At 55.9% G+C, this 27,514-nt stretch overlaps 1 protein-coding gene across 1 annotated transcript; it reads left to right on the forward strand.

Annotated features, from left to right (window-relative positions):
* Nucleotides 1–1,247: 1,247 nt before the first annotated feature.
* Mcm5 (minichromosome maintenance complex component 5) lies at nucleotides 1,248–22,156 on the forward strand. Its single transcript, XM_046429618.2, has 17 exons — nucleotides 1,248–1,386; nucleotides 1,580–1,754; nucleotides 3,145–3,271; nucleotides 3,353–3,481; nucleotides 7,438–7,610; nucleotides 8,926–9,081; nucleotides 10,810–10,976; nucleotides 12,254–12,425; nucleotides 13,214–13,325; nucleotides 14,652–14,795; nucleotides 15,107–15,172; nucleotides 15,338–15,514; nucleotides 16,262–16,374; nucleotides 18,105–18,233; nucleotides 19,076–19,218; nucleotides 20,735–20,862; nucleotides 21,856–22,156. The coding sequence occupies exons 2-17, from the start codon at nucleotides 1,588–1,590 to the stop codon at nucleotides 21,955–21,957; spliced, it is 2,205 nt and encodes a 734-aa protein (XP_046285574.1). The 5' UTR covers nucleotides 1,248–1,386; nucleotides 1,580–1,587; the 3' UTR covers nucleotides 21,958–22,156.
* Nucleotides 22,157–27,514: the final 5,358 nt, after the last annotated feature.

The following is a 27,514-nucleotide window of genomic DNA, read 5'->3' on the forward strand; positions in this document are numbered from 1 at the left end:
CTCTTTAGCTCAATGTCCTAGAGACTGGGAAGTTCAAGTTGGAGGGGCCAGCGGGATCTGGCAAGGTCCTTCTTGCTATGACATCCCGTGGTAGAAGGAAGAAGGCGAGAGAATAACCCACTCCAAAATAACACTTTAATCCATTCAGGAGGTCGGTGACCCCAATACCCAAACACCTCCGTTAGGCCCCACGTCCCAACACCACTGCACTGGGCATCTTCTCCAACGAGGAAACCTGGGGACACATTCCAACCATAGCAGATATTATGCCCCTTCTCAAATACGGGAAGCTGCTGAGCTCATTTTTACTGTCGTTTTATTTTTGCGGTACTCGGGATGGACCCCAGGACCTCCCGCAGCTCCAACGCTGAGCAAGTCCTTAGCTAGATAGTTTCTTTAGTTATTGCGGCACCAGGGGTTGAACCCAGGACCGCTTAACCTCTGAGCCACATGCTCAGCCACCCCCCCCTTTTTTTAAAAAAAATTTAAAACTGGGTCTTTCTGAGTTGCTCAGGGACTCGCTCAGTGGCTGAGTGAGGCTGGCCTCGAACTTGCGACCCTCCTGCCTGGGCCTCCGGAGCCGCCCGGCTCTTTGTACACACTACCAGGCCACCCGACTTGACGCTCTCAGTAAACACGTGTCCCCGCGAAGAGAAGCGGGTCCCCGGCGGGTTGCCAGGGCGGTGCCGGAGGACGCGGCCCCCGGCCGGCCCTTTCCCCAAGGCTTTAGGCATCGCCAAAGGCTGTAAATCCACCATTAGAGGGCAGAACAGCTCCTTAGGACCGGGCCTGCGAGATCGGTGGTCCTCCGCGGCTGGCGAAGGGACCGGGTCACCATCTGTGACTCACTGTCGCCTCTGGCTGTTGGGGTGCAGCGAGCGGCGTGGCACCCTGCCGTCCTTCTCGGGGCCCGTCTCCCGTTACAAAACGGGGCAACGGGACCCTACCATTTCCGCCATTCTGTTTTTTAATCCCCATGGCTTTGGATGGAGTCATTTTCTCTTGAGACCTTAAAAAAGTCTTAAGAGAAGGGCACAGCAGCCTGCGGCGCGCCCTCCCGCCATCTTCGGTCCGCTCCGCGCCTCCCGCACCACTTCCGTCCAAGTCAGAAGTTTCGCGCCAAATTATTCCGCACACAAAATGGAGCCCGAAAAGAGGCGGGGGCATTACGTCACGCGAGCCACACCCAATCCGCTCCGGCAGCCGTCCCGAGAGGCGGGACTCCCGGTCTCAGAGCGGTCCAATCGCTGGCCGCGGGGCCCTGAAGAACCAATGGGAACGCACCGCCCGCGACGTACGAACGCAGCGTCTCGTTTTTCCCGCGAAACTCGGCGGCAGTGCGCGGGGGTCTGCGTGTGTCTCGGAGTGTGTAGTGCGGCGGTGAAGGTGAGGCTGTGGGGCTCGCGGACGTCCGCGGAATGCTCAGGGGGTGGGCCGCAGCTTGCCTGGCGAGCGGGTCCGGGAGGGCAGCCGTGTCGGGGCCGCGACTTCCCCTGTTCCGGGCCGACGACCCGGGCCTGGTAGGGGAGGGGCAGCCGCGCGCGCCCCCGGCCCGCTCCAGCTCTCGGTCCCCGCGCAGGTGCAGCCATGTCCGGCTTCGACGACCCTGGCATCTTCTACAGCGACAGCTTTGGGGGGGACCCCGGGGCCGACGAGGGGCAGGCCCGCAAGTCGCAGCTGCAGCGGCGCTTCAAGGAATTCCTGCGGCAGTACCGGGTGGGCACCGACCGCACGGGCTTCACCTTCAAGTACAGGTGCGCGCGGCCGCGGCGCGGGGTCCAGCTCGCGGGGACGAGCAGGGCGAGCGGGGTCCCGCACGCGCGGACAGGGCTTGAGGTCCAGCCCGCGGGGACGAGCGGGGCAAACGGGTGACGGGTCCACGGCGCATCCTGCTCCCCTCAACCCCCGGTTTTGCTTGCTTTGTTTTGCCCCCAGAGTTAAGGTTGGAAGGAGTCACCTGTCGCGTGGGCTGCCAGCAGCCCAGCTAGAGCAGGGCCACTTCCTAGTTTCCGTCCTTGCACGTAGTGTCTATGACAAGGTCCCTGCGTTCTCAGTGGCACAAAAGTTGGGGATGGCAGGTGTGATTCACTTCCCTGCCCGTGCATTAGTTCTGGTTTTCATTGGTTCTGGTTTTCATCTGGTTGGGCGCCTGCTGCATGCCAGGCACTGTCGTGGGAGCTGGGCGGCCCTCCTGCTCCTGGTCCACTGGGCAGCCGGCCACCGCAGGTGGAGCCCCTGCAGGCCTAGCCTCCCCCTCCCCCGGCACCCATGACTTTTGAACTGTGAATTCACAGTTCCAGCAATGGTAGCCCACTGCCTCCCCGGGGGCAGTCTCTGTGGGCCTCAGTTTCTTTATCAGAAGGATGGGTAGAGCCATTCCTGCCACCATCTGTTGGTGCAGCAGCTGGCATTGCCTATGTGCCAGGCACTGAGAAACCGACATGGAAAGACAAACTGCCTGTCATCAGGAAGCTCATAAGTCTGGGGAACAAGGTGTGGGCACCAACGGATTCCAAGTGGTACTGCCTCAGTGGAGGGAGGTGGGGAAGGTTTCCAGAGGAGACTCGCTGAGTGGACAGTGCCAAGCATGTGTGGCATTCTAGGTAGGAGCAGCCGTGTGCATGGAGTAATGTGTACAGGGTGTGCTTTTACAGCCAGGGTCAGAGTGCACATCTTATTGGCTCCTGGATATAAGAGGTAGGAGGGACTGGATCTGTGATGCGGTGGGGCTGGGAGCAGATTGTGTTTAGGTCCATGGTCCCCAGATGTGTCCTTGGGACAGGAGCCCATGGGATGCTCCTCATAGAGTCTGTGTGGTAGTTGGCAAGGCAGATGTGGGTTTGCTGCTGCCCTGGGCCCTCTAAGTTGAGGCATGTGTCCTGTTGCTCTCCAAGAGTGAGTTAATGGTGCTGAGGGGTCCTGCAGTGTAGGAACTGGTTGGCCAATGTGTGTCCGTCACTGTGCTTGGACGCACCTCACTAGCTGCACCATGGAGCTGTTCTTTGGAAGACGTTTCTGTTGGCAGTAGGGAGCCTCTGCAGGGCTAAAGGGTGGAATGAGGAGTGGTGGGGCAGGTTCTGGGGGTGCAGGTGTGCCACAGCCAGTTATTTCCCTCTTCTCTGCACCCTTCCCTGCCTACTCCAGAGATGAACTCAAGCGGCATTACAACCTGGGGGAGTACTGGGTTGAGGTGGAGATGGAGGACCTGGCCAGCTTTGACGAGGACCTGGCCGACTACTTGTACAAGCAGCCAGCCGAGCACCTGCAGCTGGTGAGTGGGACCTGCCTCAGCTCAGCCCCCAGGGTTGGCCCTACCCAACCACCAACAGCCTGTGTTCTCCCTCCTCTCCAGCTGGAGGAAGCTGCCAAGGAGGTGGCTGATGAGGTGACCAGGCCACGGCCCTCTGGTGAGGAGGTGCTCCAGGACATCCAGGTCATGCTGAAGTCAGACGCCAGCCCGTCTAGCATTCGGAGCCTCAAGGTGGGTCCATAGAGGCCAGGGATTTCAAGACAAGCAGCCCTGGGCCTAGCTGTGTAACCCTGAGCAAGACACTTGGCCCTTTTGAGCCTGTTTTCTTCTCTCTAAAGTTGGGTCATTGGACAGATAGTTATTGAGCTTATCCCGTGGGCAAGACATTCGGCTGAGTCCTGGAGAAGCAATGATGAACGTTATACTCCCAGCTCTTTCCTGTTCTCAGTTTATATCTGGGGAGACCAAGAAACCAGTAAACGTCACATATTCTTAGATGGTTGGAAATACAGTAAAAGCCATTAAGAGAGGGACCTGAGGGTGTGAAGCCTCTCTAGGAAAGATGGAGAAGCCTTCATGGAGGAGGTGACATCCAAGGGGGTTCAGCTGGTGCAGAGCCTGAGAGGGCATGGTGTATGTGTGTGCACATGCGCCAGGGCTGTGCTGGCAGCCCCCCACCGTGGCTGAGGAGTCACGAGGAAGCAGGAGAGGCTGGCAGAACAATCTGCTGTCTACTCTCTGTGTTGTTGAGCAGATGCGCTGGGTGCTCACTGTTGTGAGCAGAACAGGCGCTTGCTTTCTTGGAATTTACAGTGGGAGAAACAGGAAAGGAACAGTTAGAAGATCGCAGCGTGATAGAGGCATGAAGAAAAGAAAGTGGGTGCCACGTGAGCCTGCCCGAGAGGTGGAGGGTGGCTAGAGAAGACCTCCAGGAGGAAGTGGGTTGGAGTTGGAGCGTGCCCATGCCCACCCAGCCGGGTTCCAGTCTGTGAATCAGCTTTCCAAGCTCAGGGAGCAGCGTGTGCCCGGGCAGAGCAGCAGCAGAGGGACGTTCAGGGATCAGGAAGAAGCAGCTGGAACCCAGAGAGCACAGGGTTGGGGAGAGAAAGGTGGAGAGGCCAGATTGCAAGGGCCTTCATGGCCACAGGAAAGAGCATGGGTTTTGTTTGGAGCACAGTAGGGAGCCAGTGAAGGTGTCACCTGTCACCTAGTGTCACCTCCATCATGCTCTATGTCTGAGAAGGCTGTGCTGTGTTTACCAGAACCCCACAGTCCTCGCAGCTTTGTCAGGGTCGTTATCCAGCCTTCCGTGGTTAGCAGGACAGCAGGTCTGTTCCCCAAAGCTCTGGGCTCTCCAGTCTCTGGATGGTGTCCACTTTGATGGGGACTCTGTGAGCCTGTGTGGAGCCAATTGAGTTTCCCTGGAGTGCCTGCCTGTAGGGTGGCATGGTTTGGCAGGGCAGTGCTAGATCAGAGGCCGACTTCTCAGGGTCTTCTGTCTTGCTCCGTAATGAGGGGTCCACTTCAGTGAGCATGAGCCCTCTCTGGAAGGATTGCCTGTTAGGGTGGGTCTAAGGGGGCGACCTCAGGCCCTTTGATCCTGGAGAGCCAGGGGCCCTGTCCTTTGCAGGTTGTTTTGCACAACACTTGCTCTGTGGGTTGTTGCAGGCTTCTATGTCCCTTGTCTGGGCAGAGCCTTGTGACTCTGGACATGTTTACTCCAGAGAGGTGGCCAGCCTCCTGTGTTTCTCTTAAACCTCAGGCTTCAGAGGGGGCTCCAGCATGGATGCGGCTCCTCTGTTCCAGAAAACCTACTGGAATAGGAAGAAAAGATGATGGAAGGGACTTTTTTTTTTTTTGGTACTGAGGATTGAACTCGGGGACATTCGACCACTCAGCCCCAGCCCTATTTTGTATTTGATTTAGAGAAAGGGCCTCACTGAGTTGATTAGTGCTTTGCTAAGTTGCTGAGGCTGGCTTTGACTTCGAGATCCTCCTGTTTCAGCCTTCTGAGCCACTGGGATTATAGGTGTGCGCCACTAAGCCCGGGCAGGAAGGGACTTCTCTTTCTTTATTTTTGGTACTGGGGATTGAATCCAGGCACACTTAACCACTGAGCCACATCCCCAGCCCTTTCTATATTTTATTTAGAGACAGGGTCTCGCTGAGGTGCTTAGGACCTTGCTGAGTTGCTGAGGCTGGTTTTGAACTTGTAGTCCTTCTGCCTCAGCCTCCCAAGCTGGTGAGATCACTGGCATGCACCACTGTACCTAGCTATTTTTAATTTTTATTATGAAAAATTTCACCCCTATACAAAATTATAGAGTAATAACGTGCCTCATGTATCTTCACTACCCTTACTGATTGTAACATTTTGCTTTTTTTTTTTTTTTAACTCTTTTCTGAATTTTATTTTTTTACTAAGGAATTTTAAAGTAAATACAGATGTAACACTTTATCCCTAAACACTTTAGTATGTATTTTTAAAATATGGCTTCTCACATACTCCGCACTATCAACACCCAAACAAAGTTAACAAAGATCCCTTGGTATCAGATGCTGAGGCTGGTTTTGAACTTGGTATCAGATATCATATAGATTCATATTTACCTAATTCCCTTAGATGCTTTTTTTTTTTTAATTTAATTTTTAGTTGTAGTTGGACACAATACCTTTATTTCATTTACTTATTTTTATGTGGTGCCGAGGCTCTAACTCAGCCTGGCACATACTAGGTGAGCTCTCTACGGCTGAGCCACAGCCCCAGCTCCCCCATGCTTTTTATAACTCATGTATTTCAGCAGGACCAGGAATTATATTAGCTTGTTATATGGAAGTCTTCTTTAATCCAGGGAGCCTCCTATATGTTTCTGGATATAAATATTTTCTCAGTTATATTAGAAGGGGCTCATTGTCCTGTAGAAGAATGTGCTGCCTTGTCAATTTATCTAAGGCTTCCTTGGGTTGGTGGCATGCCCCTTGCCACCCATGAATTTTGGAACTTGGGAATTGGGTCCAAAGGTCTGGTTGTGTTTGGTTTCACACTCTGGGCAAGAATACTATTGAGTGGTGTTGGTGTTTTGTGTTGCATCCCAGCAGAGGAGAGGGATGGCTTGGGTGTCCGTCATCAGCCATGTTGGTGCTGATCAGGTCCCAGGTTAAGGTGGCAACAGCTTCATCTTCCCATAGTGACAACACAGGCACAGACCCTTGAATTTAGCCTCTTTCAGCCTCACTCCTTCCCACAGTGCCTGGTTTGTTCAAGAGCTCCAACGAAGCCTTGTGCCTGTGTCTGTTCTTTCATTCAGCCCAAGGTAACCCTGGTGGAGAAAGACTGTCCTAGTCTTGCAGACTTGTGTCCTAGGAGCTTTGTGAGCTGGGGGCTGGCAAGGAAGCAGCAGGCGCCTGGAGTTTTCCTTAATGTTTTAGGATTTAGAGATTAGGCTAGTGGATTCCTGTACCTCTCACCCGGCTTCATAGCATCTGTAGCCAGTCTTGCCTCCTCTGTGGCCCTGGGGTTCTTTTGAAGTGATCCCCATACATCGTCAATTCATCTGAAAATTTTCTGGTGTGTATCTTGAAAAGACAAGAAAGCTGGTAACTGCAACTTCACACTTACAAATTCACATTATTGCCTTGGTGTCCAGCGTCGGGTGGTAACTGGTGGAGAAGCTGCGGTGGGTGTTTAGTCTGTGGCAGAGGTGTGCTTTGCATACCCAGGACTTGATCGTGGGCACTAAAGCGGGAGGAGGAGGATGGGAAAACTCAGGCTGAGAGAGAGGGCCCTGTGCGGCTTTTGACAACTTGAAAGAGAACCTGGGTCCCTGCCTCCAGGTTGGTGCTCTGGTCTGCCCTCGTCCAGGGAAATTGCTGTCAGAGCTGGGTCAGGTCTCCTGGCTCTGCTGCTGTGGAGTGGAGTGCGTCTCCTGGTCTCGCCCCTGTCCCTTTCCCTTGTGTGGTGAAGTCCTGAGAAGCAGAGGCTGCACCTGAGGCTCCTGGAGCCCTTGTTTCCAGACAGCTTGGCATTTGGTGGGTGCCCAAGAAATCTTCTGAGCTGAGCAGAAGAGCTGCGACCTTCCCTGTGGCTCAGGGCCACCTCCTCCAGACCCTGTGCAGGTCATTCCCCAGCAGCTCTATGGTGGCCTCTGGCTCCCTAACCAACAAGCCTTTTGATGGCTCCCTTACAGTCAGACCTGATGTCACACCTGGTGAAGATCCCTGGCATTGTCATTGCGGCCTCTGCAGTCCGTGCCAAGGCCACCCGCATCTCCATTCAGTGCCGCAGCTGCCGCAACACCCTCACCAACATCGCCATGCGCCCTGGCCTGGAGGGCTACGCCCTGCCCAGGAAGTGCAACACGTGAGTGTGGCCAGGAGGGACTTTGGGGCCGGAAAGCAGTGGAAATTGGTGACAACCCTGCCTGCCGCATCTCATTAGAGACCTGCTGGGACAGGCTGGGGCAGGCTGTGCTCTGATACCTGGGGTGTGATGTCCTTCTGCCACAGCGAGTTCTGTCCCTGCCAGGATGCCCAGACAGCCTGAATGGGCAACCAGGTTAGGAAGGAAGCACAGTCCAGGGCAGAGTCCGTTGGAAATCCCCTAGAGCAGCCTGGCTGCTGGCCAGGTGCTGCATGTGAACCGCATAGCTGCGCGCCTTCACTGCATGTGCCCATGGCTGCAGAGGCAGAGCCTGTGGCCTGTGCTCAGAGCCTGGCGTATTCACTGCCTGGCCCTCTAGAGGACTCCACGCTCACACTGGCTGCTCCTTGGCCTCCACTGGCACCTTCCTGGCTTCCCAGCCACCTGTGGCACGTCTGCCTCAGTCCCTGCTGTTGTCTCACCTTGGAGTCATGTGGGCTTAGGCCCCTCCGGTCTGCTCCACCTGCCGCCAGGCAGCCCTCACTGCAGGTGCTGGGCCTTCCCTCAGTCTGCTCCGCCTCTCTCTGGGCTCTCCCCACTCCTCTGTCACCTTTCTGTTCCCAGCTTCAGGACCTCTGAACTTGCTGTCCCCTTCCCTCAGGCTGCCAGTCTGTCCTGAGTGCTCTTCACATGATCCTCGCAATAGGTGTCTTGCCCACCCTCATCTTGGTCTGGTGCACACAGTTTGGCTACTCATCTGCCTGTCTCTACCTTGGAGCACGTGCCGGTCATCCTATTACTGAGTTACTTGCTTGTTTTGTGTAGAACTTGGCTCCTTGAGAGCGGGAGCTTCTGGTTCACCGCCGTGTCTGGTGCAGTGTCTGGAGTGTGCGAGTGCATTGCTGTGGCGTTGTGCCCATTGCTGTTGTGTTGGTTGAATGAAGACTTTGCATAGGGTTTATAGAGGCCCGGACCCTCAGAATGGCCTGCAGGTGCCTCGAGTCTCATGAGAAAAGGTCCTGGGATGCGAGTGGGGTTCAGTAAGGGACCTGATGAGCTCGACCTCTTCAACTGTGGGGTGCTGGGCCCTGGCAGGGGATTGTGAGTGAGGCTTGTCTGCTGCCTCACCGTGCTGGGGGGCCAGGCCTCCCATCACTCCCCTGACTCCTGTGTGCTGCTAGTGCAGCAGACCTGCCCTCCATTTAGGGCCTTTCCTCAGTGACCTTCAGCCACATCTTGTTGCTGACCTCTGGAGTGGATGAGCCCCAGCCTTTGGGCTCTCAGGGTAGCTCTGGTGACTATCCCTCCCGAACAGGGACCAGGCTGGACGCCCCAAGTGCCCGCTCGACCCGTACTTCATCATGCCGGACAAGTGCAAGTGCGTGGACTTCCAGACCCTGAAGCTGCAGGAGCTGCCTGATGCAGTGCCCCACGGCGAGATGCCCAGGCACATGCAGCTCTACTGTGACAGGTGAGGTGGGCAGGCCCGCTAGGGGGCCTTCGTGAGGGCTGTTGCCGGGCATGGATCATTTGAAGCGTGGGCGGTGGGAGGAGGATGGCTCATTGGGTAGCACTTTCTCTGTGCCTGGTGCTTCCTGTTGGCTTCCTCTTCTTGGCTTCCCTTAGTCAGCCGGGGCACATCAGCTCCTGTTTTGTATGTGAAGAAGTGTAACTTGGAGAGGTTGAATGACTGAGCGGAGGAGCCGCCTCAAGCCTGCATCTGTTGCTTGCCAAAGCCCATGTTCCTCCTAGGAGATCTCCACAGCACTCTCAGGACCCACAGGCCCTGGGCACATCCAGCTAAGCAGCAGCGTGGAAAGCCTCTGCCCAGATCACCCCACCCCACCAGGCTTTCTGTTGAGTCTGCTTTGGGAGCTGGTTGTGGTGGTGCATGCCTGTGATCCTAGCCACTTGGGAGGCCGAGACAGGAGGATTGCAGGTTCAAGGCCACACTGGGCAATTAGCAAGATCCTGTTTCAAAAACTAAAAAGGGCTAGGGATGTAGCTCAGTGCTGCCTCTAGGTGTGATCCCTAGTATCAAAAAAGCCTAGAGTTTTGCTAAATAATTGGAAAGGGAGAGGTGGGTGTTTGGTTTGGTCCCCCACGGGGACCTGGAGAGGCTTAGAGACCCTGGCCTGGAGTTCTTAGCCTGGCCTTGCACCTCTGAGGTGGAGGGCACGTGTTCTATATGTAAGCGTACTGTGGAGTGATAGTAGCTTTCCTGAGCCCCACTGGTGGCCATGGAGGGTGCAGGACAGGTCAGACTTGAGCTAGTTACTAGTTTGCCAAGCCCTGGTTTTCTCATGTGTAAATGGTGACAAGCACAATCTGATCTCTGAAAGGGCTGCTTAAAATACAAGCCAAGAGCTTAGTAAAACCCCTTAACACAAATTAAGGCTTGGGTTATTCTTCAGAGGTACGTGTTCCTAAAGTTAAGTAGGGTGTGGAATGAGTCGTTGGGATAAATAATGGGAAAATGACGGGGACAGTGGTGGTCTTTCACTAGACGTGACTCTTGGTGGTGTGTGGAGCACCTTTGTATTTGTTACCTTACTTAGTTCCACTTGGCTGAGGCAGGTTAGAAATAGTATATCACCCCCCCAGGCTCAGAGTTGCAGTGACTTCTTTGAGGTCACATGGCTACTGTGTGCCTGCTCTGTGCTGCCCAGCTTCGGGGGGAACTTGGAGACTTCCCTGTTGCAACATTTTATTTCTAAAAAGAGGAAATGAAAGCCCAGAGGCAAATTGATTTGGCTAAGCTCATGGGGCGAGGTAGAGGCTCAAGTGGGGAGCACCTCAAGGAGGGCCTGGGGAGGAAGTCCTCCCAAGATGGTGGAAGGGATCCGCACAGGAGCCTGACTCGGATAAGACCAGAGGGGGCTTCTCAAAGACTAGGGGCAGGACCCTGAGCCACCTCCTCGGACACCTTACAAACGAGCTCTTGAGTTCAGAGTGAGGCTGCCACGCCAGAGTGAGGCTGTGCTCTGAACGACTGAGCCATCCAGGCATGGGGTGGTGGTGTTGAGGGGAGAGGGACCCTCCTCTGGGCCTGGTGTGGGTGGGGCTGGCTGAGGGTGTAGTGCTGGAGGTGGGAATGCCAGGGTGGCTCTGGGTGCTGTGGGAATGGGCGTAAGCAGGTATTTGCTGTCCCCACCAGGATCTCACTCTTCTCTCTCTTCCTTCCCTGCCCTCATCTTAGGTACCTGTGTGACAAGGTTGTCCCTGGAAACAGGGTCACCATCATGGGCATCTACTCCATCAAGAAGTATGGCCTAAACTCCACCAAGGGTCGTGACAGGGTGGGTGTGGGCATTCGGAGCTCCTATATTCGTGTCCTGGGCATCCAGGTGGACACAGATGGCTCTGGTGAGTTGGCTTTGGGGTCCTGGTGTGGCCCCCTGCTGGAAGGCTGGGCTTGCACACTGCCCTCAGCAGGTAGCGCAGTACCTTGGGAGGCAGCCCAGACACCCTTGTGTTGTTCACGCCCTTGAGTGTTGGTGTTTTAGAGTGAGCAAGCATTTCTTGGCCTGACACTTGCACCTTTGGTCCCTGCTGTTGGCCCTTGACTGAGGGTGTTTGCCTAGATGCAGGGTTGAAGCTGGCAGGGAATTCCTGAGTGGCGGTCTGCATCACCATAGCAGCACGTGTGGGAGAGGGGAATGCAGGCCTTTGGGAGGCAGGAGCGAGGAGTGTCAGGTGCTAGGGCGTGCAGTTCCCATGGGGTGCTGAGTGACTATGGGGTGTCTGAGCTGGACTTAGAAGGCTGGGGGAGCTCTTCCAGGTGGGAGGGGATGGGGTGAGCTGGTGAGAACCCTGGCCTGGCTGGGGGGTGTGTGGAGAGTCAGTGGGAGTCTGGGTGGTGAGTGGGTGAGCTGGGTAATGGAGTGGAGGGCATGTGATTACAGCTGAGGGTGGGAGAAGTCCCTGCCCTCCCGCTGCGGTGAGTTGGTTTAGAGGGGTCGCTGTACTGCCTGGATAGTTGAGTCACCTGTATGCTGTCAGTTTGCATATGTCCGTCTCTAGCCTGGAGTCTCCCTGTGTCAGACTCATATCCAGCCATTGACTTGGAGCATCCAAGAGGCGTCTCGGACTCAGCGTGGCTATGGCTGATCTCCTTTATCCCCCGCCCCCAAACTGGCTCCCTTTCAGTCTTTCCTTCCCCTCTCTCCCCTCCTTCCTGCTGCTCAGCAGAACCCTCCAAGACCTCCTCAGTGCCTTTCTCCTCCCTGTGCCTCATCTGTGAGCATATCTGGCCCTTCCTCCTTTAAATGTGCCCAGGATCTGACCACTGCCCATCACCCCAACCTGGTCTGAGCCTCTGCCCTCTCCCCTGGATTGTTGGTCCTCATCCTGCCTTTCCCATTCACGGTCGTCAGAGTGAGCGGTGCTGTTTGAAGACATTACTCCCTGGCTGAGATGGCCAGTAGTCCCCAAGGCCGACACCCTCTGGCCCTCTGAGTCCTCTGTCCTTCTGCACCCAGAGCCTACGCGGCCCTCCTGAGGGCTTGGTCTCCAGGGTAGCATTTACTTAGGCTGCAGCTGTGCTGTGCGGGCCCTGCTTTCGGGGTGCCTGAGCGGGGGCCCCGCTGGACGGTGAGCTGGAGTAGATCCCCTCACACTCTGCACCCTCCCTGCCCACCTAGGACGCAGCTTTGCAGGGGCCGTGAGCCCACAGGAGGAGGAAGAGTTCCGTCGCCTGGCCGCCCTCCCCAACGTCTATGAGGTCATCTCCAAGAGCATCGCCCCCTCTATCTTTGGGGGCACAGATATGAAGAAGGCCATTGCCTGCCTGCTCTTTGGGGGTTCCCGCAAGAGGTGAAGGGCCTGGGGAGTGGGGGCTAGTGACATGGCCTGCAGGACCAGTGCTCTTTCCCCGTTTCCCAGGCTTGCTGTTAGCTGTTCGTCCTGGTGCCAGTCTCGGGCTCCTCTGGCCCTGGGTGGAAGTGGGCTGGGGAGGGCTGGCAGGAGCAGTGAGAGCACTGGGCTTAGAGTCTGGGTACCACTGTTCCTTACTGTGTGTCCTTGGGCGAGAGACACCACTTATCTGAACCCAAGTTTCTGTGTGAAAGAAATGGGTGAAAAGGCTGACACAGGACATTATGTCCTTTTGAAACGCTAACAGCTGCCACTTCCTGCAGTCCCGCTGTGCTCCAGGCTTCTTCCTGAGTGTCTGAAACCCAGCAGTCCTTGCAGGAAGCCTGTGAGAACGCTGCTCTTGTGCCTGTTTTATAGATGAGGAGATTGAGGCAGAGAGAGCAAAGGGACTTGGTCCTAGGCATCTGGGTGAGCCACCCTCTGGCTCCCTTTCCATTGTACATGCACAGCCCACCCACAGGCAGCGGCCTTTCCTTTCCAGCTCTTGCTGGCTGGGGCCCCGCACAGCTATAAGCACCATTTCCTTTCCCTTTCCTCCCCTGGGAGGTACTTTCTGTCCTCCATTGTCAGGCCAGGCCTGCCGTGCTCAGGGAGCCACAGAGCTGGCTGTGAACCGAGGTCTCAGACCAGAGCTCCTGCCTTCTTGCTGCTCTGTCCTCACGAGAGGCTGGGGTGACCAGCCCAGGTAAGCCCTCACTCCAGTGAATTCTCTCTCCCTCTGTCCCCAGACTCCCAGATGGACTCACTCGCCGAGGAGACATCAACCTGCTGATGCTGGGAGACCCCGGGACGGCCAAATCCCAGCTCCTGAAGTTCGTGGAGAAGTGCTCTCCCATCGGGGTGAGTGGCCTGGGATACCCTTTCCCAGCTGGCTGTCCCAGCAAGGAAGATGCTATGAGCGGGACTGTGGGGTCCCTGGATGACCCAGGGTGGGCTGGCTCATTCAGAACCTCCTCTTCCCTCCTAGCTGTGGTGGGACGGCAGAGGGGAGGGAACAAAGGGAACCTACAGGCATGTGCAGCTTGGGTGTGGGGGTGAGCGCACTAGACTGAGACTGGGGCTCTCAGCCAGGGCAGGAGTGGACAGTGGATTTTGAGCAAGTCTCCTAATCTCCCTGAGATTGATGATATTGGTAATGATAATTGTGAAGATCAAGGGCCAGGCACTGCGGAAGTGCTGGGGTGTGTTTACTGACTCCCCAGCTCTGCAGTGAGAGCCATTACCCCACGTTATGCCTGAGGGAACGGAATGGAGAAGTGTCTTCCCGGGGTCCCCCTGCTGGTGAGCACCAGGTCAGGGCTGGCACCAGCCATCTGAACCGGGCCCCCTGTGCATCGAGTGGGTCTGGCTGTCCAAATTGGGGAGGGAGTGGCCGCTGGGGTCAGTGGACAAGGCTGCACAGTGGGTGGCGGGAGTAGAGGAAGTGTCCAGCTCTGTCCCACGGTAGAGGCTCATGTGACCTAGGAGTGTGAGCCGTGCATCATTTTCTATCTTCTAGCAGCCACACTGAAAAAAGTGAAAGGGATCAGAAATTTTCTCAGTGTGATTTATATAGCGTGATTTAAACAGTTGTGTTGATGGTGGTGGTTTATTTTGTGGTGCCGGGAGAGGAGCCTGCGCTCTGCAGGCTAGACGCTTGCCTTAAGCCGCGCTGCACCCGCCCTGATGCAGCAGCTATCGAGGGAGCGCTTTACGCTCTTGTTAGTGCTGTGGTCAGTGTGCACCTGGCACTTAAATGGCATCTCAGCTTGGTCTCGCCATGTTCCAAGGGCTCAGTGGCAGCATGTGGCACCCAGGTCTATGTAGATGCCAGGGGGCTCTGGGTGGGGCCAGCCATGTGGGAACCAGTAATCCCCACCCAAGCCCTGAGGCTACCTAGCAGTGTGTCTCCCTTCTCTGGGGGTCAGTGCTCTTCTCATGGGAGATGGCAGGACCCGCTGAGCCATGCTTTTTCCAGGGTGAGTGTCCAGGCCAGCTGAAGCCAGGCTCCTCCCTGCCAGAGAGAGGGGCTCTCAGTGAGCCTTGAGTTCTTTGCAGGTTTCATGGTTTGCTTTGATGTGAGACCTGGGCCATCATGACCCACTGGGCCCCTTGACTGACATGCTGAGTCAAAGCATGGGTTGGAGCTGGTGTTGGGCCCTCGCCACCGCCTCTGCCTCTCCCCAGGTGTACACGTCTGGGAAGGGCAGCAGTGCCGCAGGGCTGACCGCCTCGGTGATGAGAGACCCCTCATCCCGGAACTTCATCATGGAGGGCGGAGCCATGGTCCTGGCCGATGGTGGGGTTGTCTGCATTGACGAGTTTGATAAGGTGAGTCTGATGAGGTGAGTGAGTGGAAGATGGGACCCAGGTGTGTGACGTCAGGTGCTCCTGACTTGGGAGACTTGTATTCATTCTAGAGCAAGTTTGGAGAGTTGTTTAACCTCTGTGAGCCTCAGTTTCCATATCTAGAAATGAGGGAGAGTAAAGCCAAGCCCATGTGCTTGTCACCATGATTAGAGGTGACCAAGTTCCTGCTGTTGCCACAGCCTGTCCTTGGGAATGGTAACTCCTGCTGGTTTTTCTTCTGTTACTGCTTCCTACCTGGGTAAGCGTGGGGCACGTTTCTCTCCCCCTCTCAGATGCGGGAAGATGACCGTGTGGCAATCCATGAGGCCATGGAGCAGCAGACCATCTCTATCGCCAAGGTGGGCACCCTGGTCAGCCTTCTCAGCCTGCTCTGATGGCCTGCCCTGGACCCTGCTTGCCCAGACTTGTGTTGGCAGCAGCAGGCCTAGAGGTGAGCGTGTACCACCTGGGCATATGTGGGACAGACCTGTCTCCCCGCTTCCCCTCTTGCTCTGTCCCTGTAGGCTGGCATCACTACCACCCTGAACTCACGATGCTCCGTCCTGGCTGCTGCCAACTCAGTGTTCGGCCGCTGGGATGAAACAAAGGGGGAAGACAACATTGACTTCATGCCCACCATTTTGTCCCGCTTCGACATGATCTTCATTGTCAAGGATGAGCACAACGAGGAGAGGGATCTGGTATGTCCAGGGGCTCCAGACCAGCCTGTGGTCCTGGAGGAGGGGGAACAAGGTGCTTGGCCAGTGAAGCCCTCACAGTCACATAGGAGTCAGCGGGGAGAACACAAGATGGTAGCCTGGAGCCCTGCGGCCTGCCTGGCCTCTGCCAAGAGGGAGACCCTGTGATTTCGGCCCAATCACCCTCCCTGGGTGTCACCTTCTTACTGTGGAACAGAGGGGCTGATGCTGGGTTACACGTAAGAGAACCCCTGCTCTGGTTAGTGGGTTTCTGAAAGAAAAGAACTTAAGGCTTGTAGAACGGACGTGCCCAGCAGTGGGTCCAGGCTGTTGGGCAGCTCTTCTTCCTCTGCTTTCCCGTGGAAGCTTCGTTCTCAGGCAGCTGCTCTCCTTGAGGTGGACCAATGAGCTTTTGTCTTTGAGCTGGTAGCTTATCTGCCCCTAAGTTAAGAGGAGGGTCCAGCAAAAGTCCCAGGGTGGAGAGTTGTTGGTTGGATCCAGTGTCCATTCTTAAAATAGACACATTCCCAAGCACTGGAGGCTGGACTCCATCTGAGCCATGGCATCTGGGCAGATGTGCGCAGAAGGGTTGGGGCCTGTCCTGTGGGACGAGCACTGTCCTGAGACCTGAGCACTCTTGCTGGTTTCATGATGCCAGGACCCCATCAGCTCTTCTCGCCTGCCTGACCTTTAAGGGGACCCAGGCCCAGGAAGGTCTGTGGGATGACCTGGTGACCCCTCTGTTCCCAGATGCTGGCCAAACACGTGATCACTCTGCACGTTAGCGCGCTGACACAAACACAGGCCGTGGAGGGTGAGATTGACCTGAACAAGCTGAAGAAGTTCATCGCCTACTGCCGAGTGTGAGTGCGGGGCACAGCCCCCCGCCACCCCGCCCCATGTGAAGGGAAGGGGCCCAGAGGCCTTGGTCCTGCCTCCTGGCTTGGGATGCCTCCAACAAGGCTGTGTGGAGTGGCCCTGTGGGATCTGCATTGCTCCTCTCCGGCCTCACACATAGGACTCTGCCTCAGTTTCTCTAGCTCCATGAGGAGTGGGAGTTAAGATGGTCTTGAGAACCCCTAGAGTCAGCCACCGGGAGGTCATCGTGGACATGGCTCTGGGTAACACCCACCCTTCTTGACCTTGGACAGTGTGCTGGACTCTGTAAGGATTGCACAGGGCGACAAGGACCTGGCCCAGCCCAGCACCAAGCAAGGGCCCGTGAGTGGCAGTCAGGGTTATGATAACGCTCACGGGTTTTCAGTAATTATGATCATACACGTAGAGTTTCTTCTGTGTGGGGCGTGATTCTGAGTGTTTTGTTAAACTCCTAGTTGTCCCCCCAAACCTGAGAGGTTAGGTGATGAGGTATACTATAGTTTTATTACACCAGTCGGGAAACCAAGGCAGAGCAAGGCTCAGTAGCTCTAGGGTCTCACATAAGAGAATATGAATTCAGGCGCCTCCCTCCAGAGACAGGTTCTTTTTATTTTAAACATTTTTTTTTTTGTAGTTGGGCACAGTACCTTTATGTTATTTATTTATGTGGTACTGAGAATTGAAGTCAGCACCTCACCCAGATTCTTTTTGGGTTTTTTTTTTTTTTTTTTTTTTTTTTTTTGTGGTGCTGGGGATTGAACCCAGGGCCTTGTGCATGTGAGGCAAGCACTCTACCAACTGAGCTATATCCCCAGCCCAAAATTCTTTTTAGTTGTAGGTGGATATAATATCTTTATTTTTATTTATTTTTATGAGGTGCTGAGGATTGAACCCAGGACCTCATGAGTGCAAGGCAAGCACTCTACCACTGAGCTACAATCTCAGCCCTCACCCAGATTCTTGACACACAACACCTTAGTTATCTTTTATTTGTTTTTGACGATGGGGATTGAACCTAGGGCCTCTGGCATGTGAAGCCAGCACCTACCACTGAGGTCATCCCATCTCTCGGTTATCTTTTGAAGAGGCTAAACCTCAAGGGTAGAGGGCTCTTGGTCCGTCCACCGTGGCGGTCAGGTAGGTCCCTAATTCAGACGCCTCTGCCAGGATGAAGCTCGGAGTCTTCAGAAGCTAAGGCCCATGTTTGCAAGTCAGGGAGCCCTAAAATATAGTCTCTTCACCACCAAATCCTGGGGAGCTGCTGCTTCCCTCTGGTCCTCAGTCTCCTCAGCTTTAGGGTGCCCCTAAGTCAGGTTGTCAGTTGGCCTGGGGTGGAGAGGCCGGAGGGAGGTAGAGGCTGACCAGATTTACCTTTGCCCGTCCAGCCTCTTGTGGATGTGTCCACAGGTGTGCTGGGGTGGAGGAGCAGGAGGCTGCTGTGAGGATGGCCAGCTGGTAGCCACTCCATGATGTCCAGTAGTAGGGTTCACCACTGGAAACGTGCTTAGACCTCCTCCACCTGTTTCTGACAGAGGCACCTGTTTTTGTCCCCTGCATTGATCTCTGGTGCCTGCCCACAGGCAGCCCAGGTTTCTCTTCAGTCCCTCTCATTGATGTGGCTAACCCATGCCAGCAGGAGCTCTGACTGGGGACACGGTGGGCACCCCAGGGTTCCTTCCTGGGCTCAGGCTAGTTGTTCCCTACCGTCCTGCAGGAAGTGTGGCCCTCGGCTATCAGCAGAGGCTGCGGAGAAGCTCAAGAACCGCTATATCATCATGCGGAGTGGGGCCCGCCAGCACGAGAGGGACAGTGACCGCCGCTCCAGCATCCCCATCACTGTGCGGTGAGTGAGCAAGGGTTCCGAGGTCCACTGCTGACCACCCTGCACAGGCCCGGGGAGGGTCCAGGTGGGGAGGGTCCTCAGGAGTCTGCACTGTGGCCTCCTGATGACCTGCCTTTCTCAGTTTGTTGAAGTCTGGGGAAGCTTTGAACCTCGCCTCTTTTGAATTTGGTCTGGCTTCCCGCTGGGGGGCAGCCTGAAGGTGAGTAAAGGACCCAGACCTGGAAGTCAGGGTGTTGGACCCAGCTTCTGGCCCACGGCGACTGCGAGAAGTTGCAGTCGTAGTTTTCTTAGCCTCCGCCCCTCCTTGCTGTGAGTGTGGAGACTGTGCATAGTGGATGGATTAGGGGCCTATGCGGTTGAGTCCTCCCTGGAGCACTGATTAATGAAGTGGATTTGGCTGTGGCAGTGGTGAACTCAAGCAGCTTAGGTAGCCCGGAGTTTATTTCTAGTTTGCAGTGTCAGGAGGTGACGGCCCGTTCAGGTTCTTTAGTTGTCGCAGTCTGTGCTCTGTCAGCCCGCTCCTGCCGCAGAAAGCTGCTCTTCCACGTTGCGGGAGCAGAAGGGATAGAAGGGCACATGCTCTGAGGATCCTTCTGACGTCCCCTCGCAGGGGTCAGATTTGTGGCTTACTGGGCACACTTGGTCACACAGACACACCAGAAGAGGCTGGGAAGTGTCCTTTAGAGGGTTGGCAAGTGCTGGAATAAAGCGCAGAGTTCCATTACTAAGGTGGACTATAGGCAGTGGCCATCTCCACCATAGTACTGCTGCCTTGGATGAGTCCCTCCCGGCCACGGTGTGGGCTGCGCCAGTCCTGAGCACGCCTACCTTTGCTCCCACAGGCAACTGGAGGCCATCGTGCGCATTGCAGAGGCCCTCAGCAAGATGAAGCTGCAGCCCTTTGCCACCGAGGCAGATGTGGAGGAGGCCCTCAGGCTCTTCCAAGTGTCCACATTGGATGCTGCCTTATCGGGCACCCTAGCAGGTGAGCAGGTGCTGGGGCCGTGTGGGCAGGGCCCTGGGTGCCGACGGCCTGCAGGTGCTGCTTCTCTGAGCGTCCTCTACGTACTCTCCCCCAGGCTGTCCTCTAGCATGGGAGGAGGCAGCTTCTCTCCAGACCCTTGAATGCAGTCATTAAAAGAAATCTTGGGTGCCTTGGCGCACACCTGTGATCACAGGAACGTCCAGGGCCAGCCTCAGCAACTTGGTGAGAGGCCCCAGCAGCTTAGTGAGACCTTGTCTCAAAAAATAAAACGGGCTGGGCTGTGGCCAGTGGTGCAGTGCCCCTGGCTCAGTCCCCAGTCCGGGTGTTTGGGGGTAACCTTGTTGTTGCTTAGGAGCAGTCGTCAGCCCTCTGTGTGCTGAGCTCAGAACTGTTTTCAGTGCTTCCCGAGCTGTTCTCATTTTCCTGGATGGCCACACCCAGAAGCTGGTCTGGTCTGTCCGTCCTTCCTGTGCTAGCCATGAGAAAGCCAACCCTCCGGGAGCCCTTCTCGTGGTGCCCCCGGTCAGGGGTCTTGGTGGGAGTGCAGGCTGCCTGGCCCCTGTCCCTGTGCACAACACCTGCTTCTGGCCAGCCTTCCAGCAGCCCTTCTGAGCATGGATGTGCGCAGGCCCTTTAGAGGTGGGCCATTCCTTCCCCACAGGCGGCACTCTCTGGGTCCTGGGGACTAAGCAGACCATCACGAGGTCTCTGCCCTGTGGGCTCAATTTTTCTTGAGGGGAAGAGGTAATAAACAGACAAATGCAAGTGAAAGGTGCCCTGGGGACATGACACAGGACCAGGATACTGGAGAAGGAGTGGTGCTACTTTCCATCGGGTGGTGGGGGCTCTCAGGGTGACCTGTGTGAAGTGAGGTACTGGGCTCCCTGGAGACCCCAGGTGGAGGGAACACTGTCAGCTCAGGGAAGTTGGAAACCATGGACCTCCTTGCCGAAGGCTGCTTGGCACCCTCTGGATGTGGTCTCTAGGGTGGCCCGCCCTCCCTCCTGGGTCGCTGTTGGTCTCCTCCACCTTGGGTCTTGGCTCTACATCAGGAAGTTGTCCTGTGGCTGTCCAGCTGGACAGAATCCGTGGGTCCAGTCTTGCAGGACTTGATTGCCAGCAGTTGTCACACAGTGGCCCGTGTCCTTTCTTCAGAGCCCTGCAGTGGCTCTTTCTCTCACCAAAATTGAGACAATCATGTGCTGTGGCCCCCGGGGGCCCGTGGGAGCTGGCCCTTAGTCACCATGCTGGCACTGGGGCCCCTAGACTGTTGAGCGAGTCAGGCGTATCCCCCCTCTGTGCCCGCTGTGTGCTGTGCCCGCTGTGCCTTCTGCCTGTAGCGCCCTCCCTCACGTGGCTGGTCGTGGCTGGCCCTCAGCGCCCTGTGTTCTCCAGTGCACTCTTTTGGACTTGGCTTGGGCCCCTTTCTTGGGTTGGAGGCCTCCATTTCTCCAGGCCTCCCAGCTTGGGCCAGAGGTCCCCAACACCCTGACACCCACCCGTCTCACACCTGCAGGGGTGGAGGGCTTCACCAGCCAGGAGGACCAGGAGATGCTTAGCCGCATCGAGAGGCAGCTCAAGCGCCGCTTTGCCATTGGTTCCCAGGTGTCCGAGCACAGCATCATCCAGGACTTCACCAAGCAGGTGGGCTTTTGCTAGGGCTGGGTGGGCAGGGCAGGATGGCTGGGAGCCTGATGGGGTACAGGAAGTGTTCTTTGGCCCAACTCCTACCACCCAGCACTAGTGTCCTTTTGCTCAGTAGATGGGCCCTGTGTGGGGTGGGGTGCTACAACTGTGGTTCCCTCCCGGGGATGCTTCAGTCAGGGGCAAGGATACTTTTTGATATTTCCCAGGGGATAGGGAAGGGGCTACTCAGTTTCCCCTAGTCCTCCTGTTCCTCCCCTCAGTTGCCTGGCTTCTTACGGGGCTGGGAGGGCCAGAGCCAGGAGGGTGAGCCTTCCCGCTCATTGAGGACAGGGTTACTGATCCCATAGAGAAGAGGTAGGGCCGCACGTGGTGGTGAACGCCTGTCATCCCAGCAACTTGGGAGGCTGGGACAGGAGGATTGCAAGTTCTAGGTCAACCTCAGCAACTTAACAAGGCCCTAGCAAGATCCTGACTCAAGAAAAAAGGTCTGGGGATGTGGGGATGTGCTCAGATAAAGCCACCCTGGAGATAAATTCCCCAGTGCCAAATTGGGGGGAGCTGCTACCTTTAAAATCACGGCAAGTCCTTGTTTTTGGTTTCCCCTGCAATATTATTTTCCATTTTCATCCCGAGAGCACTCTCTGGGGCCCGTGGTCTCTAGCTGACTGAATCTTAGGTTTAGGGATGACAAGGCTTGAGGCCTGGAGTTACAGGGACTTAAGTCTCAGCTCTGCCACTTAATTGCCATGTTAGCCCAAGCATGAGAGTTAACCCTCTGTGCTTCCGTTTTTTGTGAATGGGGCTGTGCCGGCTGCATGGGGTTATTGGGGATGGGATAAGTTAATGCCTGGTGCACAGCAGGCGCTCTGAAAGTCTGAGCCCTTCCTACAGCCAGGGCAGCCTGGAGTTGAAAACTCAGCCGTCAGCAGCAGGTACGTGGGCTCCCGTGTCCCGGGGGACATGCTCCTATATCTGTCCTGTGCTCTGCAGAAGTACCCGGAGCACGCCATCCACAAGGTGCTGCAGCTCATGCTGCGCAGGGGCGAGATCCAGCACCGCCTGCAGCGCAAGGTGCTCTACCGCCTCAAGTGAGCCGCCTTCCCGGATGCCAGGGCGCCAGCTGCACCTAGCGCCTGCGCCATCAGGACTGTGCCATCGCTTCTGCCACCGTCTGCCTCCCTCTCTGCTCTGGAGGAAGGAGCCCTCATCTGCCTCAGGCGACTGCCTTCACTGCAGTTTCAGGAAATGTGCTTTTTGTCTGTTGAAAGAATAAAGCGCGCTGTGCTCGGTACCTGGGGGCTTCTGCACCTGGTGGCGTCTCCCTCATGGTGGGGCTAGCTGGGGCAGAGGCAGGCTTTGGAGCCAGTCATCCTGGTTCCCGACATGTGCCTTCACGCAGGCGCCTGGTTGAGTCGCTAACCTCTTGTGCCCCGGGGTCTTCCTCTGTCGGGGCTGCACTGGCCTGAGTCCCTGCCAGTGGGTGCAACGAGGCAGTGTGTGCCTGGGTGCTCTGCACCGCAGGTGGGTCTGACCCCCCCTCGGCAGTCCGGGCATTGCTGCGTGGTGGAGCTCCTGTGCCCAGCGGTTGGACTGCCCTGCCCTGCTCAGCCCTTCTGTGCCTCAGTCTTCGTTGTCCTAAGCAGGGTGAAGCTTCCCTGCTCCTTGGGGTTAAGAGCAGGAAAGGCCTGGCAGCCCCTCAGAGCTCCAGTGGCATGTGGAGTCTGGCAGCAGGGGTTTCTACCAGCCTTAGAGCATAGCAGATCGGAGCAGAGTGCTGGGGTCCCGCAGGCCCGTAACCCTGGGTCTGGGGGACGGGTCGGAGCCCAGGTGTTGAGGTGACGATGAGCACTGATTGGCCAGAAGCACAAAGGCCACGGGGCCGGAGGGAAACTGCTGGTGTTTTGTCCTTATTTTTCTTAATATTGACATAGTTTGTATTTCAGTTTTTAGAATCTAAGATTCACAAAATTGAGGAAAAGTTAGTGAAATAAAATCTTTGATACTTAAAACATTTAGAAATGTGAAGTCTAGGGGAAGCCTGAACTTTGAGTTCTGCTGGAACATCTCCTGGTGCGTTATTAGCGGGTGACGTATTTACAGATAAACACCGTGAGTGACAGGAGGCACTCGAGGCTACTGAGCTGGGAACAAGGAAGCCGGCATCGCTGTGGTCATTGTTCATCACAAGGGTGTTTTTGTGCGTAGATTGCCAGTTGCTCAAAGACCTGGCGTCCCTGTTCCAGGAAATGGTGAGATGAGAGGAGCTAAGTCACGTTCCCCTGACTCACTACGTTCAAAGCCTGTTCCTTTTCTGATTTTTAGGAGAACGTGGAACAGCAGATGCTTGCTTTGGGTGGCATCTTGGTTCCTTGCACCTGAGGCGGCATTTCTGTTTGCTATGAGCCTTTCATCTTGTTCAGGTGGAGGCTTGCATCCCCCAGCCTGAGCACTTCCTGTTCTGTGTCCATATTGGACTTGAGTGACCTTAAACCTGTAGCAGCAGCTTGGTGTTGCTGGTGCCCTTCCCCTAGTTGGGTGTGGTGCCACCAGGATCACCTCTGTCTTACAGATGGAGATGTAACTGGGAGGGAGTGTAGCAAGGTCAGGCTTCAAGCCAGGCTTGGGCTGAACCCCATGGCAAGTGGCCTCCATTTCCTTCCCGGGCATTCCCTGTGGCCAGTCTGAGTGAACACTGGGCACAGATGGCCATGGCCTTCTGGAGTAGCTGATCAAGTGGGGGAGAAGAGCCCTGCTTGGTTACTGTCCCACAGGGCAGTGGCGGGACCAGAGCACACTGCTGGCTTGATTGGGGTAGGATGTGGGGCTCATAGGAATAGCTGGACTTGGAGCGTGTCCAGCTACCTGGTGGTCATGGGGGTTGGAGCTGAAGAAAGACCTGAACCAGGAAATACCTCAGGCCTTGCGCAAGCTAGCTGAGCCTCAAAAAGCCAAGGGGAAAAATAGGAAGAAGCAGGCAGAACCCAGCTTCTGAGAGGGGAGCCCTCAGCTGGGTAATGGCAGAGGCCTGGAGGTCTGTCATTGTAGTAGTGCACACCTGTAATCCCAGCCACTTTGGAGGCTGAGGCAGGAGGATGGCAAGTTCAGGCCAGCCTCAGCAACTTAGCCAGGCCCTGTCTCAAGAATAAAACTAGGTGGAGGATGTAGCTCAATGGTACGGTGTTCCAGGGTTCAACCCCCAATACTGGGGGCAGGAGGGAGCTTGAGCAGATGTTGAAGAGGACAGATGGGACACAATAGGTCTCGCATGGTCTTCAGCACACCCACCAGACCGGAAGTCTTGCAGAGGACCATTAGCACTTGCTACTTAAAATTATGTGAAGCTATGTCCAACTTTGTTTTCTATTTGTTGGAAGTAGACAATCCACACAACATTAAAGTGTTAATGAAAATGTGTAATTTTAGATGTGTTTGTAAGTAGTGGCTTTCTCTTCAAGAAAAACTATCAAATTCCAAAAATGCAAAAGGTCAGCCTTGCAGACAGGCTGGTGGGAGTTGTCATGCTTTGGGATGCCATAGCAGCTACTCATTTAAGTTTAAAATGGCAGTTTGGTGTTTGTTTAACAGGGTTTAACTGGAAGCTTCAAGTCTGGGTGAACAAAAGTAGACATTTGTTTTAGAACATTTGGGGACAGGCATGTGCCCAGTAGCAGAGCGATTGCCCAGCACATGTGAGGCCCTGGCTTCTGTCGCCAGACTGCTTTCCAGTGGTTTCCATTAAGGCTTTTGGTAGGATACAGACCCCCAAACTGCATTTTCTACTGAAGTCCGGAGGCCATGAGGGGTGGGGGTGTAGCTTGGGGGTAGTGGGCTCATCCAGTGGGCTGCGTGCGGACCTGGGTTCTTCCCCCCCGACCCCAAGGGAAAATGTTAAAGGCTGAGTGAGATTCAGGAGGAACACAGGCTTGGCCAAATGGCCTGGGTTCAAATCCCAGCTCATCCACATCCTGTACCCCTCAGCCCTAATTTGCTCACCTGAAAAATGGGGATACTGCCTTGCCATGCCCATCAAGGAGGACCAGGGCAAGGCCTGCACAAGGTGGTCAGTCTCCACCTCGATAGTGCTGGGAACATTCCAGCAAAGTGGTACAGAGGTTATTTATAACCTGATTCCTGTGAGAAGCACTTGTGATCTCTGGGTTCCATTTTCTGAGTCTTAGCTCTGGTAGTGGGGAGTTGGGGAACCAGCCATGGGGGTGAGTTGGTGACTGGCACCTTCCCCAGCGTCTAGCAGAAGGCCAGTGTGGACAAGCTTGGAGCAGGCCCCAGGGAAGAGAGGGATGCCAGGGGCACTTGCTAGTTTGCTAGGAATGTCCTAACAGAGCCACAAAGTGGGGGAGGGTGTACCAAGTTCATTCTCCATTCTGGAGGCTGGAAGTCCTAGATGGAGGTGTCCAGGTTGGCGTGTCCTCTTGCCCGCTGGGGCTGGGGGAAACCCCAGGGCCTGTGCATGCTGGGCAAGAGCTCTGCCACGGAGCTGCACCCCCAGCCCAGTGTCTTCACAGTCCACCGTTCTGGGGCCCAGGGGCTGGGGCTTCAACAGATGGACAGGGCAGGGGCACAGTATATCCTACAGGGGAGGGGTGGTCAGGGCAGAAACGATCCGAGGCCTGGGTGCCCGGGACAGAAGGGAAGTCCCCTGGCCAGCAGAACGGGTTTTCTTGGAAGCTAAGGAGGGACAGTACAGTCTGAGTGCCCCTCTGGTAGCCTCAGCCTGTCTCACCAGAGATGAAGTGGGAAAGGCACACGGCACAGTGAGCTCAGAAGGCAGATGTGGCTTCTCAGCAGTGAGCCAAGTCCCTGTCCCTGTAGAGAGGAGGACAGGGAAGGATTGGGGATGAGGCTGGAGGGGTGCTGGAACAGGTCCAGCGAGGCAGGATGTGCAGGTCCTGGGGTTCCCCAGTGCTTGAGTGGTAACCAGATCACACCCGCTGCTCAATGGGCCAGGCACTGCAGAAGCACTGGATGCACATCCTGATCTCAGCCTCCCACAGCCCTGTGAGTTAGTGGGTTTATTCCCATTAGAGGTAAGGAACAGCCCAGAGGGGTTAGGTAACTCCCCCAGAGTCACACAGCTGTTGAGTGGTAGCCATGGGATCTCATGAGGACTCTGGCCTTTTCATCTTGGACAGACACAGATGTATCTGAGCAGAGAACAGACTGCAGGTCAAGAGTCTGTTTTCCAGTCTGTGATGTCATACTGGGGCCCAAAGACCCCTGCCACCTTTGTCAGGGTTTCTTCTCAAGCCTCTGTAGTTCCTAGGGAGGAATTGGCAGACACAGGGCCTGGGGTGCATTCTTGCCCTGGGACGTGGATTGTTGGGGGCCTATATCCCCAGGAGGGGCCCCAGAAGCTGCTGGTCAGACAGCCTGACCACTGGGCTTGCTCTGGATGGAAGTTCCTGGTCAGTGGGTCAGTTCCTGGGGAGTGGGCTGGAGCTTGGGCTTCATTGCTGGGAGGAGAGGAGGTGCTCACAGCCAGGCTCCTACTCCCAGAGCCCTGGTCGCCAACAGGTCCTGCTGTATACTGCGCTGGGGGCCTCAGTGAGGCCTCATACCTGCGCCTAGTCTTCCTCCTTCCACGAGAGGGCTCCAGAGCACCAGTCACCAGGCAGCACTTCCTGCTCTGCAGGGGGAGCCCTCTCTGGCTTGCACAGCGCCTCACCAGGGCTTCCCAGGACTCCTGGCTCCCCACCTGGGAGTTGGAAACTTCTGGCTCCCTTTTAGAAGCTGGGCTCGGGCAGCTCTTCACGCCGGCCTTGTTTGGACAAAGGTTTTTGTGGGTCCACACCCTGGGGTCATGCCTGACACACTGGTCTCATTTAATCAGTTCTTGATCCAGGGGAAGTAGGTATCTCCATCCCCATTTCAAACCAGGAAACTGAGTCACAGCGAGTTAAGTCCCAGCAGTGGGTGGAGCTGGGATCCAGACCCAGGGGTTGCCAGCTGCCTGTGAGAATCATAATCTTAGAGGCTCAGAAGGTGGGATTCAGGAATTCACACACACACACACACACACACGCACACACACGTAATACCAGCCAGCCAGCCAGGGCCCTGGCAGGTCAGCCTCTGCGGCCCCAGTCTGGCTGGATGGGCTGTTGGCTGTTGTCTGCTTCCCCCCAGGAGGGGCGCTCCGGGGGGCAGGGCCCAGCTGAGTTGCACGTCTCCCCTCCATGCCCAGCTTGGAGCAGTTGCTCTACACTTACCCCAACTCCCTTGGCCAAACCCACCATCCCTTTTGGGCCCATGAAACTGCCTCTCGAGTGAGCCGTGAGGTACCAGGCGGCCTTTGAGAACTAGCTCTGTTCCTCCAGGTGAGTTCCTGGGGAGCAGGGCCCCGTCCCCACCCTGCAGGGGACACATTGCTGGAGTGAGAACTGAGCCTTAGTTGTTCTGGAGCCATGAGGCTGTTTGTTACTCAGTTTAATCTTATCCATCCTGGCTAATACAGATCAGGGAAATGGGGATAATGATGGTATTTTTGCCTTTTTTTGGTGGGGGGGTACCAGGGATTGAGCTCAGGGGCACTCGAACATTGAGCCACATCCCCAGCCCTATCTTTTGTATTTTATTTAGACACAGGGTCTCACTGAGTTGTTTAGCGCCTTGCTTTTTGCTGAGGCTGGCT

This window comes from Marmota monax, unplaced genomic scaffold, assembly GCF_021218885.2.
Source record: "Marmota monax isolate L192 unplaced genomic scaffold, Marmota_monax_Labrador192_F-V1.1 WCK01_AAM20220418_F8-fsc00051, whole genome shotgun sequence".
NCBI classification, from domain to species: domain Eukaryota; kingdom Metazoa; phylum Chordata; class Mammalia; order Rodentia; family Sciuridae; genus Marmota; species Marmota monax.

Bases quoted from the DNA above. Each gene is read 5' to 3' on its own strand.
- Mcm5 (XM_046429618.2), top strand. From the start codon at position 1,588: ATGTCCGGCTTCGACGACCCTGGCATCTTCTACAGCGACAGCTTTGGG. The intron at 3,482-7,437 runs GTGGGTCCATAG...GCTCCCTTACAG, and splicing joins CTAGCATTCGGAGCCTCAAG to TCAGACCTGATGTCACACCT. The intron at 12,426-13,213 runs GTGAAGGGCCTG...CTCTGTCCCCAG, and splicing joins TTTGGGGGTTCCCGCAAGAG to ACTCCCAGATGGACTCACTC.